The 16,343-nt window shown below is 41.7% G+C and overlaps 1 protein-coding gene across 1 annotated transcript; it reads right to left on the bottom strand.

The window, feature by feature from the left end:
- Window positions 1-60: 60 nt before the first annotated feature.
- On the bottom strand, window positions 61-13,735 carry LOC121329613 (WD repeat-containing protein 20-like). The gene is made up of 4 exons (XM_041275279.1): window positions 13,441-13,735; window positions 5,276-5,458; window positions 2,904-4,199; window positions 61-584 (listed from the first exon to the last, which is right to left on the bottom strand). Exons 1-4 carry the CDS (start codon window positions 13,702-13,704, stop codon window positions 531-533), a joined length of 1,797 nt encoding a protein of 598 aa, XP_041131213.1. The 5' UTR covers window positions 13,705-13,735; the 3' UTR covers window positions 61-530.
- Between the last annotated feature and the right edge of the window lie 2,608 nt (window positions 13,736-16,343).

Genomic DNA, 16,343 nt, shown 5'->3' with positions numbered 1-16,343 from the left:
ATATATATATATATATATATAAATATACACACACACACACACACAGTTCCAATATAATAAAAATAAGAACAAATCAGTGCAAAGTACACAATGGTGAGATACTAATTCAAATAGATCATTAACTTATTGGGATTTTAAAGGATAGATTTTTTTTTCTTTTATACACAATATTACATATGATTAAATTACACCAAAGTTTGGAGAAATGGAGAAACATTAAACCAAGGAAAACTTAAAGTGGAAGTCTTATCAAGTTCTGTACTGCAACTGCAAAAGGGAAACTGAAAACATTTTCCAAAGAGACAGAAAGAAAAAGAATCCTTCTTGGGTTTGCAGTTTTAATGTTGTTGTTTTTTTCATTGTACCTCATCCTGTCCGTGCGTGCAGATTTTGCTACCTCTCACACTAGTCCACTTCAAAAAGAAAAACAAAAGCACTTCTAATTGTGTGTGGATGAAGAACAGCTCCGGGCTCTGGCGTCGTTACTGCTCGTCAGTGATGAAGGGCTCTTAGCAGCAGAATTGAGACAGCTATACAACAGTCCCGCTGGGAGAGTTCGCTTGGTTTTGGGATGAAAGTAAACCCTGAAAAAGGAAACAATGCAGTGAGCGTAGGTCTGCGTATGAAACACTGATGAGCATAAAACACAACTAATACCCGCCCACTTCTCACTGACTACACATTCATAAACAAGGCACTGCACACATGCATTCAAAAGGTGTTGGGGGCTCAGTAGGTGGCTAACTACTCAGCAGTCTCACTGAATACAAGGGCATTCGTTATCTACCAAATTCTCATCATAGGCTATGGTGGCTGATTGGGAGAGATTCACAACGAGCAATTCCATTTAGACCCAAAGAGAGTCTTCTGAAGTCTTGAAAGCTAGGGGTTTTATATTGTACTTAGTTAATCTAATGAGCAGTATTACAAATTCAACTCGAATATTACCCATAGCAAAAACTAACGTCTTTCAAGCAAGCATTGGTTTTAAAAATAAATAAAATCCTGCTTTGGTATCTAGACAACATATTGCAAACAGTTTTGTAAATCTAATGTACCAGGAAACAGACTCTGTCCTCCTTCATTACACTGGAAACACTGCTGGATTCCCAGGGGTGTATCAGGAATTCAGGATGAGCCTGGAGCGCCACGTGAGCTCCATGTGAGCGCTGCACACCACTCCTCTCAGAGGTCTGCACACTCACTGCTTATAGATTATAAGACATGACTGAGCTGAAAGGGAATCTCATTGCTTAAAGATTATGAGTCGTGACCGAGCTGAAAGGGAATCTCACTGCTTATGGATTATGAGACATGACCGAGCTGAAAGGGAATCTCACTGCTTATAGATTATGAGACATGACCGAGCTGAAAGGGAATCTCACTGCTTAAAGATTATGAGACGTGACCGAGCTGAAAGGGAATCTCACTGCTTAAAGATTATGAGACGTGACCGAGCTGAAAGGGAATCTCACTGCTTATGGATTATGAGACATGACCGAGCTGAAAGGGAATCTCACTGCTTAAAGATTATGAGACGTGACCGAGCTGAAAGGGAATCTCACTGCTTAAAGATTATGAGACGTGACTGAGCTGAAAGGGAATCTCACTGCTTATGAATTATGAGACATGACCGAGCTGAAAGGGAATCTCACTGCTTAAAGATTGAGACGTGACCGAGCTGAAAGGGAATCTCACTGCTTATAGATTATGATAAGTGAGCGAGCTGAAAGGGAATCTCACTGCTTTATTATATTATGAGCAGTGACCAAACTGAAAAGGGAATCTGGAGAAATTGTAGCTTCAGGTAAGAGCAGATCCTAACATGACCTGAACTACTGCAATGTGATCTTATGGGTCTGGAAACAGACCAGCACCACACTTCCTTTATCCATGGAGGGATATATTACATTGAAGATTCAAAGGAATGCTAAAGAGGAATCCATGTAGGGGAGTTCACAGTTAGAACACAAACCCTGCTGTCTGGAAATCATACAAACAGGACCCAATATAAATACTGCAGCAAGTCAAATCCAACACACAACTCGGACTGCTAGCATAACAAGCCTTCAAATCTGGCACCACTAAAAGGTGTGTAGTTTGGTTTAGATATTGTCATCTGAACTGGAATTTCTTTCAGTATCACAAGTGTTCCAACCAGAAGTCTTTTTCAATGTCTTCAGACTTCTAGTCAAAACATTTCTCATTGATTTTTAGTTTTTCAGTATATCTACTGAGTGTTTAACAGGATCGAAACATCTATGTAATAGGAGTCCTATTTCCAGGCCGACACTGTATAAAGATTAACAATCCCTTGTCTCCTAAAAACAACGTTGTGTTAGTTCTGTACAGTGTGTTGGGGGGAGGAGCACCAAAAAAAAAAAAAATACCATCAGACAACATCCACTTTTAACATTACCAATAATGGGATTTCTGCTAGAAATGTATTAGTTAATGAAAAGTAAAATCTGCATTTTCTGCGCAAATTCTGTACAGCTATGGTCAAACGTTTTGCATCACCTATAATCTTAGGATTGAGATAATAAAATAAAAACTTTATGAACATAACTCAGATATTTTATTTATGAAACAAAGAAACTACACAATTATATCACAAAAGTCTACCGGAAGGAAGCCACAGTAGTAGTGCAGTATTTCATGTTAGATTTCCAAACGTCACATTTCTACATTTCTCATACATGGAAAACTACAAAGCGGTATGCAATTCAATAAGTTAATGTAACATTGTTCAGAAGGTTACATTCAACTTTATGAATCAAACTCAGTTATTTCTATAGGGTAATGCAAAACGTTTGGCCATAGCTGTAGAATATACACCATTTGTTGCTAGCATTGCAATCTGCTAGCTTTGCTAGGCGAGTTCTTCAGTCACACAGACTTACCACTTTTCCAGGCCTCGCCCATGTGCAAATAAATCCCTCCTGACAGGCAGTAACTATACAGTCCTCAAGAAATATCAAGACAGCAAGTCTTTCGTGTGCTATCTTTTTACAGATGAGAGGCTCTAACAAGGGAACATCTTCCATTCGGGGACAGAGGGGAGTTCCCAGTGTCTTTGCAGGGTCCGTTTTAGTTTTAGTGACCAGGTTCAGTTTGTCGCTGCTTTTGCTGGTGATGTGTCCCATGCTGTGATTCCTCTTGTGGTCTTTCTCGTGGTGCCGTTCCTTGCGGTCGTGCAACGACAGCGTTGCAAACTTGCTGACCCCCGAAGCGATGGCACTGTCCACGGTGCTGCTCTTGCTGTTGGCGTTGGCTGCTGCAGAGTGCGGAAGGCTGTTGGAACGAGGAAGCTGGGGAGGTAGCGAGTTGCCTGGGGTGCTGCCACTGCTACTAATGCTGTTGTTTCCATTGCTTCCTGGGTTGGTACCGCCACTGCCTGCAGGCAGACTCGTGGCATTCATAACGTTTGTGTGTGTCCTCGTTCGGGAGAGGGGAAGATGGGGAAAGAGGATGTCTTCCGTGAGGTCCCATAAGCACAATTGCGTGTCCTGTCCGACAGAGCCAAACCTATACGTGACACTTACCGGACGGCTGTCTGTAGAATTCCTTTTGGACAGCCTAGATTGTGTGCTGTTTGCCCTGTCTCGACCAAACTGGATCTGGTCTTGGAAGTCCTCATCACTCCCACTGAACTCCATGGGGTCGCCCTCTTCCACGCTTGTAGTGTAAGGGTCAAAGGCCACCACACTTACCCAGGATTTATGTCCGTGACCCCTGGCTATTACTCTGCAGTCCAAAAAAGACCACACAGTAACCAAATCGTCCTCTCCACCCGTGACAATGTATTTGCCATCCGGGCTCCAACACACACACAGCAGTCCCCCGAAGTAGCTTTTCATTGTACCGTGTAGCTCCACCGAGTCGAAATTAAAAACACGGAGAAACCCGTCCTGACTCGCACACGCCAAGAACTTCCCATCGGGGGAAAATGCAAACTCATTGAGGGCCCCCTCGCCCACCGTCCATTTCAGCAAAGGGTTTCTGGTGGATTTGCTCTTGCAGGTGTGCACGGTGTAGTTTTCACCCTGCTTCAGCAGCTGGTAGTGTGGGGCAGTGGTGCCGCAAGTGTGCTCCACGTTATACAAGTACATATTGCCACTGGAGTGAGCTACAAGGAACAGGCTTTCCGAGCCGGGCACCCACTTCACACACGTCACTCTTGACTTGTCTATTAACCTCTACAGAAAGAACGAACAAAAACACAGGACCATTTACAAACAGATAGTGCATGCATATAATGTATTTTTATATATTTATATATATATATATATATATATATATATATATATATATATATATATATATATATATATATATATATATATATATAATATATATATATTTATATATATCATTTTCTTACAATATACTGCTCCACTTGAGCAATTTCACTTTCAAGTATAACTCTAGAAAGCTTTTAATTAGGAGTGCAAAATGACCTGTGAATCTGAATATAGTTTGTTTGATCAAAAGGGGCTAGCCCTGTACAGAATGTTAAACATGTCATTTCTTGCTTCAATGTCCTTGTCTCCTATAATTTTTCAACATTTCAAATGTACAACAATTCCTTGGCTGGTAACAGACTTGAATTTATTGTGCATTTGTCCTTTCTGTGTAAATCTGTTTCAAGCAGACTGATCCCTGTCTATGCGAGCAGTACAGTATTTAAAACACTTGTCTATCATCGAGTCATTTTGACATTGCTTGAATATGGGGACTTAATTTATAGATTTCCTACAAGCATGGTCTTGAGGAAACGGGATCCCCTGAATCATTCTTGATTTCTAGCCAACTTGTGTTGCTCTACATATCACTGTGATATAGACTGGCTGGCCTGGACTTCTAATCCTTGCAAAAGCATTGCTATATACATTGTTGATAAGGCTATCTACAAGGTAAACTCCCACACTACTGATAAATTACCACTAGTACCCGAACCCTAACCCTAACCCTATAACCTTCACCCTCAGACTGTTCTACATTCCATGATTCCTAAAGCTTTCTTGCACTATGGTACACTGGAGCACACTTCAATATATTATTTACCAGCAAGTGAATAGCTTTATTTTATTCCTGCTGATAATCAATAGAAACCTTCAAGTTTTATTGTGCATGGGAAATTAAGCAGAAACAGCAGTACTGATATATTCAAAACAACAAAAAACAAAAACCTCTAATCTAAATCAGATGTTACGTCAAACAGCAGTCCAGGTCAATAATGCAAGCCATACTGAATAAACAATACAATACTCACTTCTTCATTAAATAGCTTGCTGGTTTCCTTCTTTATAGGGTCTATGAGCTGGACCTGTCCAGCAGAGAATCCTACGAGCAGAGAAACACTCTCTGCCGTGGCCGTCAGGTGGTTGAAGTCATGGCAGGTGGGCTGTGTTCCCTTGTATATCCTTTTATCTATGGGTTTACTTAAATCAGCAGCCTGGAAAAAAACAAAGCAAACATTACACTCCTTAATAAAACAAAAACTAAAAAACATCTGCACTGCAAAATACACCATCAAAACTTTCCCAGCCTTACACCTATCAATCAGCAGCAACCACAGTCACTGAAATGAGAAGGAAGGCATCACATACTGAGATACAATATGGAAAGCATGTCAATGACGGGACTCTCTCCCTGGCGAGCGCACAAGAGAGTGGAACTGCTACGATGACATAAGGTAGTTGCAACTTTCACTTAGAACTACTAATTTAATACACTGAAAGCACGGGTCTAAAGGGTTAGCAGTAATACATATCTGGAAAGGATATTCAGTTTATTAGTTTAACGAAGCAAGACGTGGCTGGAAGCAAAACTGCGTTTATATAAATCAATCCACATACACAGCAGGGACCTATATATAGAGCTGAATAAATAAAGAAAGAGATATAAATCAATCTGACTGCAAACACACACACACACATCACTGTCAACAAATCAATCTAATATCATGCTTTCATATCCAGTATATGAATATTAGCCAACTTGTTCCTGATTGAGTGACAAGTCAGACTCGGGACAGAAACTCACAGCAGAGTGCCCTCCTCGAGCTGACAGTCTCTCAAAGGTGTTATCTGTGGAGCAGCAATTAGCTATGATATGAAAATCCCATTGGGCAAGCAGAATAAATCAATCAATGTTGAATAAAGGTTTCAAACTTAAAGCTTAGCCCAGTGGTTAAAGAAAGGGGCTTGTTTGTTACCAGGAGGTTCCAGGCTCAATCCCACTCGCTGTGTGGGACACTCGTGGGAGCAACTCACTTAACCTCATGTGCTCCGCCCTTCAGATGAGACATAAAACCAAGGCCCTATTGTAAGTGACTCTGGAGCAGCAGTTGTGAAGCATAGTTCAAACCCAAGTCCCTAAGTTGCTTTGGATATAATATATCCAATATATAATAAGCAAGTGACCGAGACAGCAAATTTTACTATTTTGCCAAATCATTTTTAAAAAGAGGGAGCCTAGAATGATTCATTTTGCTTTTCAGAAACAGGTAACTAATTAATCCCTTTTAAGCTAGAGGGAATTACTTTGTGACACAAGCATAATTACTAGATATAATAATCGTTTCAAAATGTAAGCCGATCTTTGAATTCATTTAAAGAAACTAATTTGTTTCCTGCAATAATATCTTCATACCTTCAGATGATTCCCTCTGCTTGCGGGAGCTTCCAGTGCAAACGTATTGCCCTCAAGCATGCTGCTGCCAAATGCTTGACTCAACCACTCCTAACTTGGGAAATGAGTTCAATAAAATGCAAACCCCAAAGCTATGGTTAACAGACTTTCATTTGTAAGCATTCCTGCACTAAAATCAAATGTGTGACCAGCATGCAATGAAGTTCTTCCTACACAAATCCCTCCTAAAACTTGAGTTGTTTGTGCTTCGGTTCTCAAGGTGTTCACTGCACAATGAACGTCTTGGAGATTGGCACAATCACCTAGGAAATAAATTAAAAAATAAAACCACACTACCTCAAATGTGCAAAATACTGTATGGCGGCAGCAGTGGCTTTCTAAAATGAAAGACACAGAAGTGTTCATTTGTCTGTACAATGGCCATGAGGATCCCAGAATAGGTTCCCCCCCCCCCCATTAAAGTTTCTGATGACATTACAGATACTGGGAGTGGTCTGGTTATTAGACCCTATTACAATAAAGGCTTTGCTCAATCTTTTAGAACATAAAGTTTATTTTTTTTATTAGTGCATTTCCAGCTGAGGGGGCTGAATTCAGACATTTAAAAGGGTGCAGCTGTTGAGAGTCTGCATCCATAGACCTGGCTCTTGCAAAACTGATAAGACAGATACGCTGGGATACAGTTGCATATTCTAATCACTACTTGGATTCATTTAGGCAGATCTGTCTGGAGAGCTCATGTCTGCCCAGGCAATCACTGTTGAGTGAAATTAATAAACAATTTGGAGGTGTACCAGAGCAATTGACTGGAAATCGAGAGAGGAGGAGGCTTTGTCTTCTACTCCTGTGCAGTGCTGGCATGAAAGGCACGCATCAACGAATAATGTGGAATATGGTGTCATGTTTAAACTCAGCATGTCAGACAGGTTGGACGCTAAGTGTTCATGTTGTTCTGCAGTATAATGCTGGAAGGTTTTCACTTGCATTTACCACATTAATGTGAAGGTGTTTCTAACCCTGCGAGCTGATTTTCATACAACCTGCGCTAAGAAATAAAAACTCATTCATTCATTTATTTAAGTTTCACTCCAGAGCATCATGTTCAATGATGTCATCTGTAGAGCACTTTATCATACAAGATGGATGCAACTTCTTGGTAACTTGAGTGCTTTCCACATTATGCACGAGGAGTATTCACCTCTGTTTATAATAAAGTCGTCTTACACACACCGAGTAACGCTACGCTGTGTGTCTCTTAGTAACACGGGACAGGCGTGCTTTAATCACATTTGGCAAGTCTTCCAATTCTTCTCCAGCATTTACGTTGTTAAAATACTGATCATGCTCCTATTTTGAAGCAAGTGCAAATACAGATTGCTGGGAGGAACAATGTTGTTCTATTATGAAGCTAGCAAGAGGGTGTTGGAAATACTTGTTCTTGGTCTGTGATTTGCATGACCTTGTGCTCGTACAGTTAGGATCATTTTGTGGGTGTTATTGTTAAAATAAAATAAAAAAAATGGTAAATCCCTAACTGAAAACACAATCTGCACTGAAGGATTATATCTTCTACCTGATGGAAAACAAACCAGAGCCCTGCCGCTAGTCCACACATGTATAGTAGTGAGCTAAAAGGTCATGAGGCATTTATAGCGTGCATGAATATACACTGTGATTTATCATCAGCAGCGTTGTTTATCTGACTAGCTTTGATACGAAGCCCTATTTAAAGATGCCATTGTCATGGTACGCTGCATGCTCATCTCTGCATCAGGGAGTAGATCTCCTTGGTGATATGCCATAGCACTGGCTCTCCTAATGCCGCTGAAGCGTCTCTAATAGAACAGCATCCCACACTGAAATGAAATCAAGGACCATTATATGAATGATGTATGCAACAAACTCTCAGACTGGCTGGAGGGTCTATGTACGGAATGCAGCGTACATTAGATTGTAAACAGCACACCTGCGACTTTTTTAATGATGGCAGCGGTACCTGATGCTTCCTCTTTGGAATTAATTGGAAGTTTAGGGAGCCCTGACAGTGCGCTACGCCACGAGCAGCTGTGTTCTGTTTTTAGAGATTACTGAAGCAAAATTGCTTGACACAGCTGCACACGCTTCTACAGGCTTTCTATAAAAGGAACCACTGGATGACACCGATTTTTTTTTTTAATTAATTTTTTTAGTTGATACATACTGTGCAACAGCAGCATTTCAAAGGAGTACTCGGATCATCCTGTCAGCAGACCACAGCTTCCTCCTATAGCCTAAAAGGAAAGGGCTGCTAACCTGCACTGTATTCAAGATAATCATCAAGTGTTGGATGAAATGCCATGTACCCCTACTGATCATGAGCCCACACACACGACATGTGATGGATAAAACACTTCTAAAATAAGCAAAGAACTAATTGCGGGACTCAGTAGGTAAATTACAGTTCTGTGAAGTTTCTTAAAAAATAATTTAAAAAAAAACCTCGAAATCTTTGGTTCCTCTAGAGTCTCAAAGGGTTTTGGATCTCCTTATGAACCATAAAGAAACAACAAAACAAAACTCGTTTTTTCAGTTTTCTGAAAGACCACTATCAGTTTCTACCACACAACAAACCTTAGTTGCCAAAATAACCCGCACCAGCTGCTGCTGGGAAGTAAAGTCTGATTCTCTGCCATGCATTAAAGGCTTCTTCCCCCTCGCAACAGGGTGTGTCAAATGTAATCAAAACTACTGTAAACCAATTGTAAGCTTATCCTGGGCTTTTGTTGTTTCTAGTCTGTGCGTGCATACCAGATCATTTCTGCCTACTAGGTTCTTGCACAAAACAACGTCAGTGGAGAGATGCGTTACTAAAGTCACTGGAGGCCAACAATCTGAGCAATCAGACCCCTGCAAAACATGAGCAATCAGACCCCTGCAAAACATGAGCAATCAGACCCCTGCAAAATAAGCAATCAGACACCTGCAAAACCTGCTGTCTACTCGGTACAGTATGCTTGTATATTTTAATACAGTTTCAAGCAGTTAGTAAGCACGAGCAGTGGGTTGGGAGCAAGCTGGTGCGCATAGCTTACCTTCAGCTCCCCCTACTGGTCACTCACTTTCTGGCTTCAGTTGCTTGGTGACATTAATTAGTTATTAGCAGACTAATATAGCTGTCACTTAGGCCCTTTTTACACATGGTTAATTTCTAATTGAACCAAATTGAGTTCACTTGGAAACTACCTGTGGAGAAAAATAACAGTTCCCTTTGTCTTCACAAATGCACTTCAGTGCACATTGCTGACCAAAGTGGAACAGACTCAGATATGAGCAGGTCATGTTTTTGTTTAACTAATACCTTTTAAAAGAATGAACTGTCCTCCTCAACCCACCAACACAGCTGCGGAGAGGCAGCACTGTTTCACAGACGTCTCAAAGGAATGCCACGTTTGCAGAGACATCAGAGCTTGCAATCAGGGGTGATCTGAAGGCTGTAGTTTTAGGGCAGATATTTTGCAAAGCTGTCTACTGAAGCCTTTGTGTTGGATCGATGGTAAAGGACGAGCAGAGCAGATACCTGCAGGGCACTGGAAACAGTCTTGCACTTCAGCCAACAGAAGCGAGTGTCAGCACAAAAACAAAGAGGAGGGAGGAAACAGTGATAAAGGAAGGTACTCTGCGGTTACAATTCACGCATACATCCTGGAATTCATATGGCTCTGCATATGAAACACCATTTCATCAGAGGAGGAGAAGAGTAAACAAAGTATTTTTCTCAGAAATAATTTGTAACATCAATGTGTTTGGACAAAATGTGCACAATACAACAAGCATGTCAATAACATACATTCCCCACCATGACTAGTCAGAGCAGCAGCGTCAGTAAGAGTAAAAACTAGCTGACCACGATGCACACACACACAGTAGCACAGAGGAACAAGTGACCATGATGCACACACACACACACAGTACACACACACAGCAGCACAGAGGAACGAGTGACCATGATGCACACACACACACACAGTACACACACACAGCAGCACAGAGGAACGAGTGACCATGATGCACACACACACACACAGTACACACACACAGCAGCACAGAGGAACGAGTGACCATGATGCACACACACACACACAGTACACACACACAGAGCAGCACAGAGGAACGAGTGACCATGATGCACACACACACACAGTACACACACACACAGCAGCACAGAGGAACGAGTGACCATGATGCACACACACAGTACACACACACACAGAAGCACAGAGGAACGAGTGACCATGATGCACACACACACACACAGTACACACACACACAGCAGCACAGAGGAACGAGTGACCATGATGCACACACACACACACACACAGTACACACACACAGAGCAGCACAGAGGAACGAGTGACCATGATGCACACACACACACAGTACACACACAGAGCAGCACAGAGGACGAGTACAGAATAGTCAAGATGCATGGAAACATGCGACAGACAGATGTTCAGAGAGAAAGCCACCTCCCTATGCCCCAGCAAACACTCCCACTACAGATTTATGCCGTGGTAGGTCACTAGCACCCAAATAGTGAGTATGCAGAGTAACATCTAGTAAAGCGCCAATCAGATTATGTTTAGTGCTTCCCTCTAGACTTCAACTGCTCAGACAGCATCCATTCTTTCTGAAAACCCAGACCAAACCAGTCACCCCACCCATACAACAAATATTCAAATATTAGGCTACATAGATATGAATATGATGTCAAAATAACGCACAAACAAAAAAATAACATCAATCTCCCATTTAGAAACCTGCAAGATGATGTGGCAAATTACGCAAGAATACAGCGTTTTCAATTAATAAAAACTAATAACAATAAAACAGTTTAGAGGTATACATGAAGTCACATGCACCCAGATTAACATTCATATATTTTAACTGAAGCCTATTCTATTCCTGTCCGGAACGAACTCAATGCTGCTTGTACACAGACGGTTTTACAACTTTATCTTTTATAATTAGTATTTAACAACAACAACAACTGTGAGAACAGTTCTTGTGAGCCATATGTTTGAGGAATACTGCAAGTCCCACCCCCAATGAGAAACCCTGTGACACTCGAATGACAGTGCATATTGCTGTGCACTAAACCCAGGTTCAATGGTTCTACATTAACGTGTCTTATTCCTTTAATCTAAGGCATGGCATAATGAATTCTGTATAGTTTTTTTCTCTCAATTAAACCAGAAAGCATGCACTTTGTAACGCATTAGTCAGCGAACTAGTACCAAGTCGTAGGACCAATGTGATGTCAATTTTTGCTACTTCGTCAAGTACCAATAGCAAAATATGACACGTATAAGCGTCATATTTTGCTACCTTGCCAAAATCTGCTACCTATACCAAATTTCACCTGTAACGATTATATATATATTATATATTATATTATATATATATATAGATATATATATATATATATATGCTCAAATTTGTTAGGTTGTTGAGTAGAACCACAATCCAACTCATCTCAAACAGACTGGTGGTTTTTATATGAGTAGAGTTTTATCGTAAAAAGACTAAACAGATATTCATAAGTAAAATAATGCATTTTAATTAACATGACTTGTCTTTAAGAAAAACATGATCGGAATTCACACCAGGAAAGATTATTCTAATATAATAATAATAATAATAATAATAATAATAATAATAATAATAATAAATACCTTGGCAAAACAATTTTACAAAAGCTGTAACTTTTGCAACTTTACAAAACATCTTCTTTCTCATCCAAAAAAATTGATGAAAGACTTTAGTGAGTTTCCTCGGGTTTAAGGAAAAAATAAGGACATGCGCAGTGCAGGGTTTAAAAAATCTGGGCATGCGCAGTACGCAAAGTAAGAACATTTGATAGGTAGCATAAATTGACGTGGACAGCGGCATTACAGTGCATTACAAATTAAACGAAGCAAAACAAGCACAGTAAGTGTCGTTTTGTAAAACCCCGAACCAGAATCGCTCTGCGCTTGCCAGCAACGTTTCTGTAAAGCGTGTTCTGCAACTGACGGTCGCGCAAAACTACCTAATACTAGAACTGTATTTTGACATCTGAAATTGCATACTAGGTACAGGAAATCTGCTTATCGCATCTAAGGGTACCACAGTACCAAGTCCATCCACTATGCATAACCATCAACTTTTACAATTCACCGACTTACTATTAACAGGGCAATACCCAGCCCAGAGCGCAGCGGTGACAGCGTGTATCTGTTTGAGAAGCCGCATTCTGACACAAACTACTCCTGCCAGACAATAATACACAACGAGGAAATAAAGAAGCAACACCACAAAAACAGCTACCGCAACTGTGTCGTTGACACGATGGGATGAAAAAAACACGCGAGCCGAGCTGGATCACAGCATCCGTGTCACGCAGGACTGTGCGAAACAGACAGAGCCGTCACAGCACCAACCAGCTGCGGACTAATAATAAAACCCACAGCTGCCATCAACTTGACCGAGGAACACGCTCAATGCCCGGCCAGGTCTGCGCACTGAACAACCTGCTGGTTAAAACGCATGAGCTGAGCAGCAGCACAGGCCTTACAGTTTGTGACACTTGCTATAACCACACACAGCACCACCTCACACCAGCCCTGACCGAGCCACACACTTCAACAGCCTGGAGCGGCGAACACCTTCAGAACTGCGTCACCCGCAGCCGGGCCGGGCCTCTAACCCAATCCAGACCCATTTGTAAATAGTCAGTAGCGCTGCGGGAGGACCCGTCGTGTTTACCTTCCTGACGCCTTTGTAGATGTAGAAGTAGATCTCCCGGCCCACATTGAAGCAGACCCTATCCCCGTTACCGGACTGGTCGTTGACGTTCACGAAGGAGACCTTCACCGGGTTGGAGCCCTGCGAATTGAAAGGGACCCGGTTGGGGCGGCTATATTCGGAGTGAGTGAGGAGTTTGTAGACGCCTTCCCGGGTGGTGAACTGACTTTTAATTTCGTTCATCTCCTTCCCTCCTCCCTCCGCCGCCATCTTGGACATTAGCATTCATCCTGCCCCGAGCCCGGATCTTCCCCGCGGAGCATGCGCGCTGACGCGCTCGCCCTTCCTCCTCTCCGCCGTCCGGAGGCAGCGCGATCACGTGATCGTCTTCGGCTTGCAAAACAAAATAAAAATAAAACAAATTTAAAACATTTAAAAAAAAAAAAAGTTTTTGTTCCGTTGCAATTTCGGAAAGGTGGGTGACAGGTACCGGGTCAGTTCCTGTTTTTTTCAATTCCATTTCCAACTGTAAGTGACCTCCCCAAATCAAGATAACAAAATATAACCCTAACCCTTTACCTGTAAATATAAACCACTCAGCACTGCTCTGTTCTGTTCTGTAATGAGCAGAGACTGGGGGCTGAAGAATGCGTTTGCTTTGGTTGCCAAGGAAGGGTTAATCAAGGATTTACTGTAAACAGCACCACCTGCTGTCCTACAGCAGCATTGCAAGGCTTTCTAAAAAAAAAAAAAAAAAATATTGAACATACAGCTGTCTCTCAAATAAAATCAAGGCATTGTGAATCGGTCGCCGGGCATTAATTAGCAAGACTTACATGGTAATACAAATATCATGATATGCACTTTTCTCAATTTCTGTGTAATAATAACCATTAATAATGATTGGTTTAAGTTTAGCATTGAGGCCAAGGTAGTAAAGAAATGACCACTAGGGGGCGTGACAATCTTATTTCTGCCCCTTCTGGAATCTTACATTCAGCGAACGTGCTGTTGGGGCAGTTATGAAATTGGTTGAAGTTCCGATGGGATATCCCTACCAGTCATTTCCACAACACCCCCATTTCAGACAAGAAACTTTTTCGGGGTCTTTTAAGAAGAGCCCCAGTATTGGAAAAGGGGCATTAGCGTGTGAGCCTGTAAATGAGGATTTAAGCAGGAACAGCAGTAATCAATTATACAAAGCATCAATTAAAAGGGATTACACTGGGGAGAAACCAAATATTTATACATGCTATACAGCCTCCCTCTACAGGTATGGGAATAAGACTCCATTTGCATAACAGTTCGATCCATTCCTGGTTTTAATATGACTTAATAAGACACATTTGTGCTTGTGACCTGTACACACTGTGGCTAATCAAGCTTGTAGTAACACCTGGAGCGGGTGAAACTGCTGTGCAGTCTTATTCCCATCTCTGCTTTAACACACTGCTAAATGAACGCAGACTTTGTTTGCCATGGGAAAATGTTCTAGGTTTGTTCTAGCTGGCTGCAATCATTCCCTGCCTCCCAGGAAGTGGTCAGATTCCTGAAAGTAACATCTTCATCTTTCTTTCTTTCAATTTGCAGTGTTGTATTGTAAATATAGGTTTGTATATTGATACATAAAGCATAACCCAGATGTATTCCACATATTAAGACAGGGGGCTAGTGATAATATTTTATTATCTGGGTTAGCCCTCCTTTAAGAGCGAAAGAAAAAGAATCCCAGTGCTTAACCTGATCAGACGGAAGTTGTGTTGGCAGCAGGCTGTGCCTCTTGGAGATTGTGCTGGAGCCAGCAGTTCACTTGAGAGAGAGCTGCTGTGTATAGAGGATGAGCCACGGCAACAGCAGCAGAGCCCCCTGGAATGGGACAGCAACAAACACACAGAAATCTTCAACCCAGTGCAGCCTGCAATGAAATCACAGAGTGCTCTGAATCAGGCTTGTATCGTTAGACTCCACTTACAGGCTGCGCTTGAATCACAGAGCTTGTAAATTACGTTTGTTTTCACACCACATGTCCTTTGAACTGGGGGGGGGGGGGGGGGGGGGGGGGGGGGGGCTTCACTGAAACTTACTTAAGGGGAAGTTGCAGATTCAGGCAACCAGCTTTCAAAAAGTTGCTTGAAAATCTCTGCTCCTGTCTCTGTCCGTCCGTCCATCTGTCTATCTATCTATCTATCTATCTATCTATCTATCTATCTATCTATCTATCTATCTATCTATCTATCTTCTATCTATCCTTCCTGACCACATTAACCCACACATACAGGCAGCTGTACCCAGTTTTCCAGCAGTGCACCTGTCACACCGCACCTGTCTATTGTAAGCAGCCATTCACACAAGTGTTTGACACACAGAGACACATTGACAGATGCCTTCTTACGACCAGATTCTGATGCTTAAAAATAGCTTGTGTAAAGTACTGTATATGCAGAGCGAGCTTCATCACAATTGGGTATACAACAAGAGATAGACCCTTTTCTAGGCATATGTAACAACTGTAGTGCAAAAAAAACAGTAGCACTTGCTATTACATTTTCAAAATACTGCAGGCATTCATTCCCCTGTTTGCAGAGAGCAGCTGATTGTTCTGTAATTATTTCTTATCTGTTATGACTCAGTCATTTAGCCAATGCTCAATCTACAGAATCAATAAAATGACGACAGTGCCAGTGGCTCCGGAGCCCACAGAGGCTAGAGAGGAAGTAGCTGGTGGGGTGGAGAAAATCTCACCGTCCAGTAACATGATCCCGGAAGTGAAAGCCCACGTAAAAGCAAGGCTTGCAAACAGAGCAGCAGAAGAACATGTGACACCTACATAGTGAATGGAAGTGCAGGACACGTGAGATTGAACACTACCGCAACCTTTACCAGATCATTTGAAATATGTTGCATAACGTTTGATTGTTACATCG

Source organism: Polyodon spathula, chromosome 17, assembly GCF_017654505.1.
Source record: "Polyodon spathula isolate WHYD16114869_AA chromosome 17, ASM1765450v1, whole genome shotgun sequence".
Lineage (NCBI taxonomy): Eukaryota > Metazoa > Chordata > Actinopteri > Acipenseriformes > Polyodontidae > Polyodon > Polyodon spathula.
This window is presented reverse-complemented; position numbering and strand designations above follow the sequence as displayed.

Bases quoted from the DNA above. Each gene is read 5' to 3' on its own strand.
- LOC121329613 (XM_041275279.1), bottom strand. From the start codon at position 13,704: ATGCTAATGTCCAAGATGGCGGCGGAGGGAGGAGGGAAGGAGATGAAC. The intron at 5,459-13,440 runs GTAAACACGACG...GTTTTTTTCCAG, and splicing joins TCTACAAAGGCGTCAGGAAG to GCTGCTGATTTAAGTAAACC. The intron at 4,200-5,275 runs GTGAGTATTGTA...TTCTTTCTGTAG, and splicing joins GCAAGCTATTTAATGAAGAA to AGGTTAATAGACAAGTCAAG.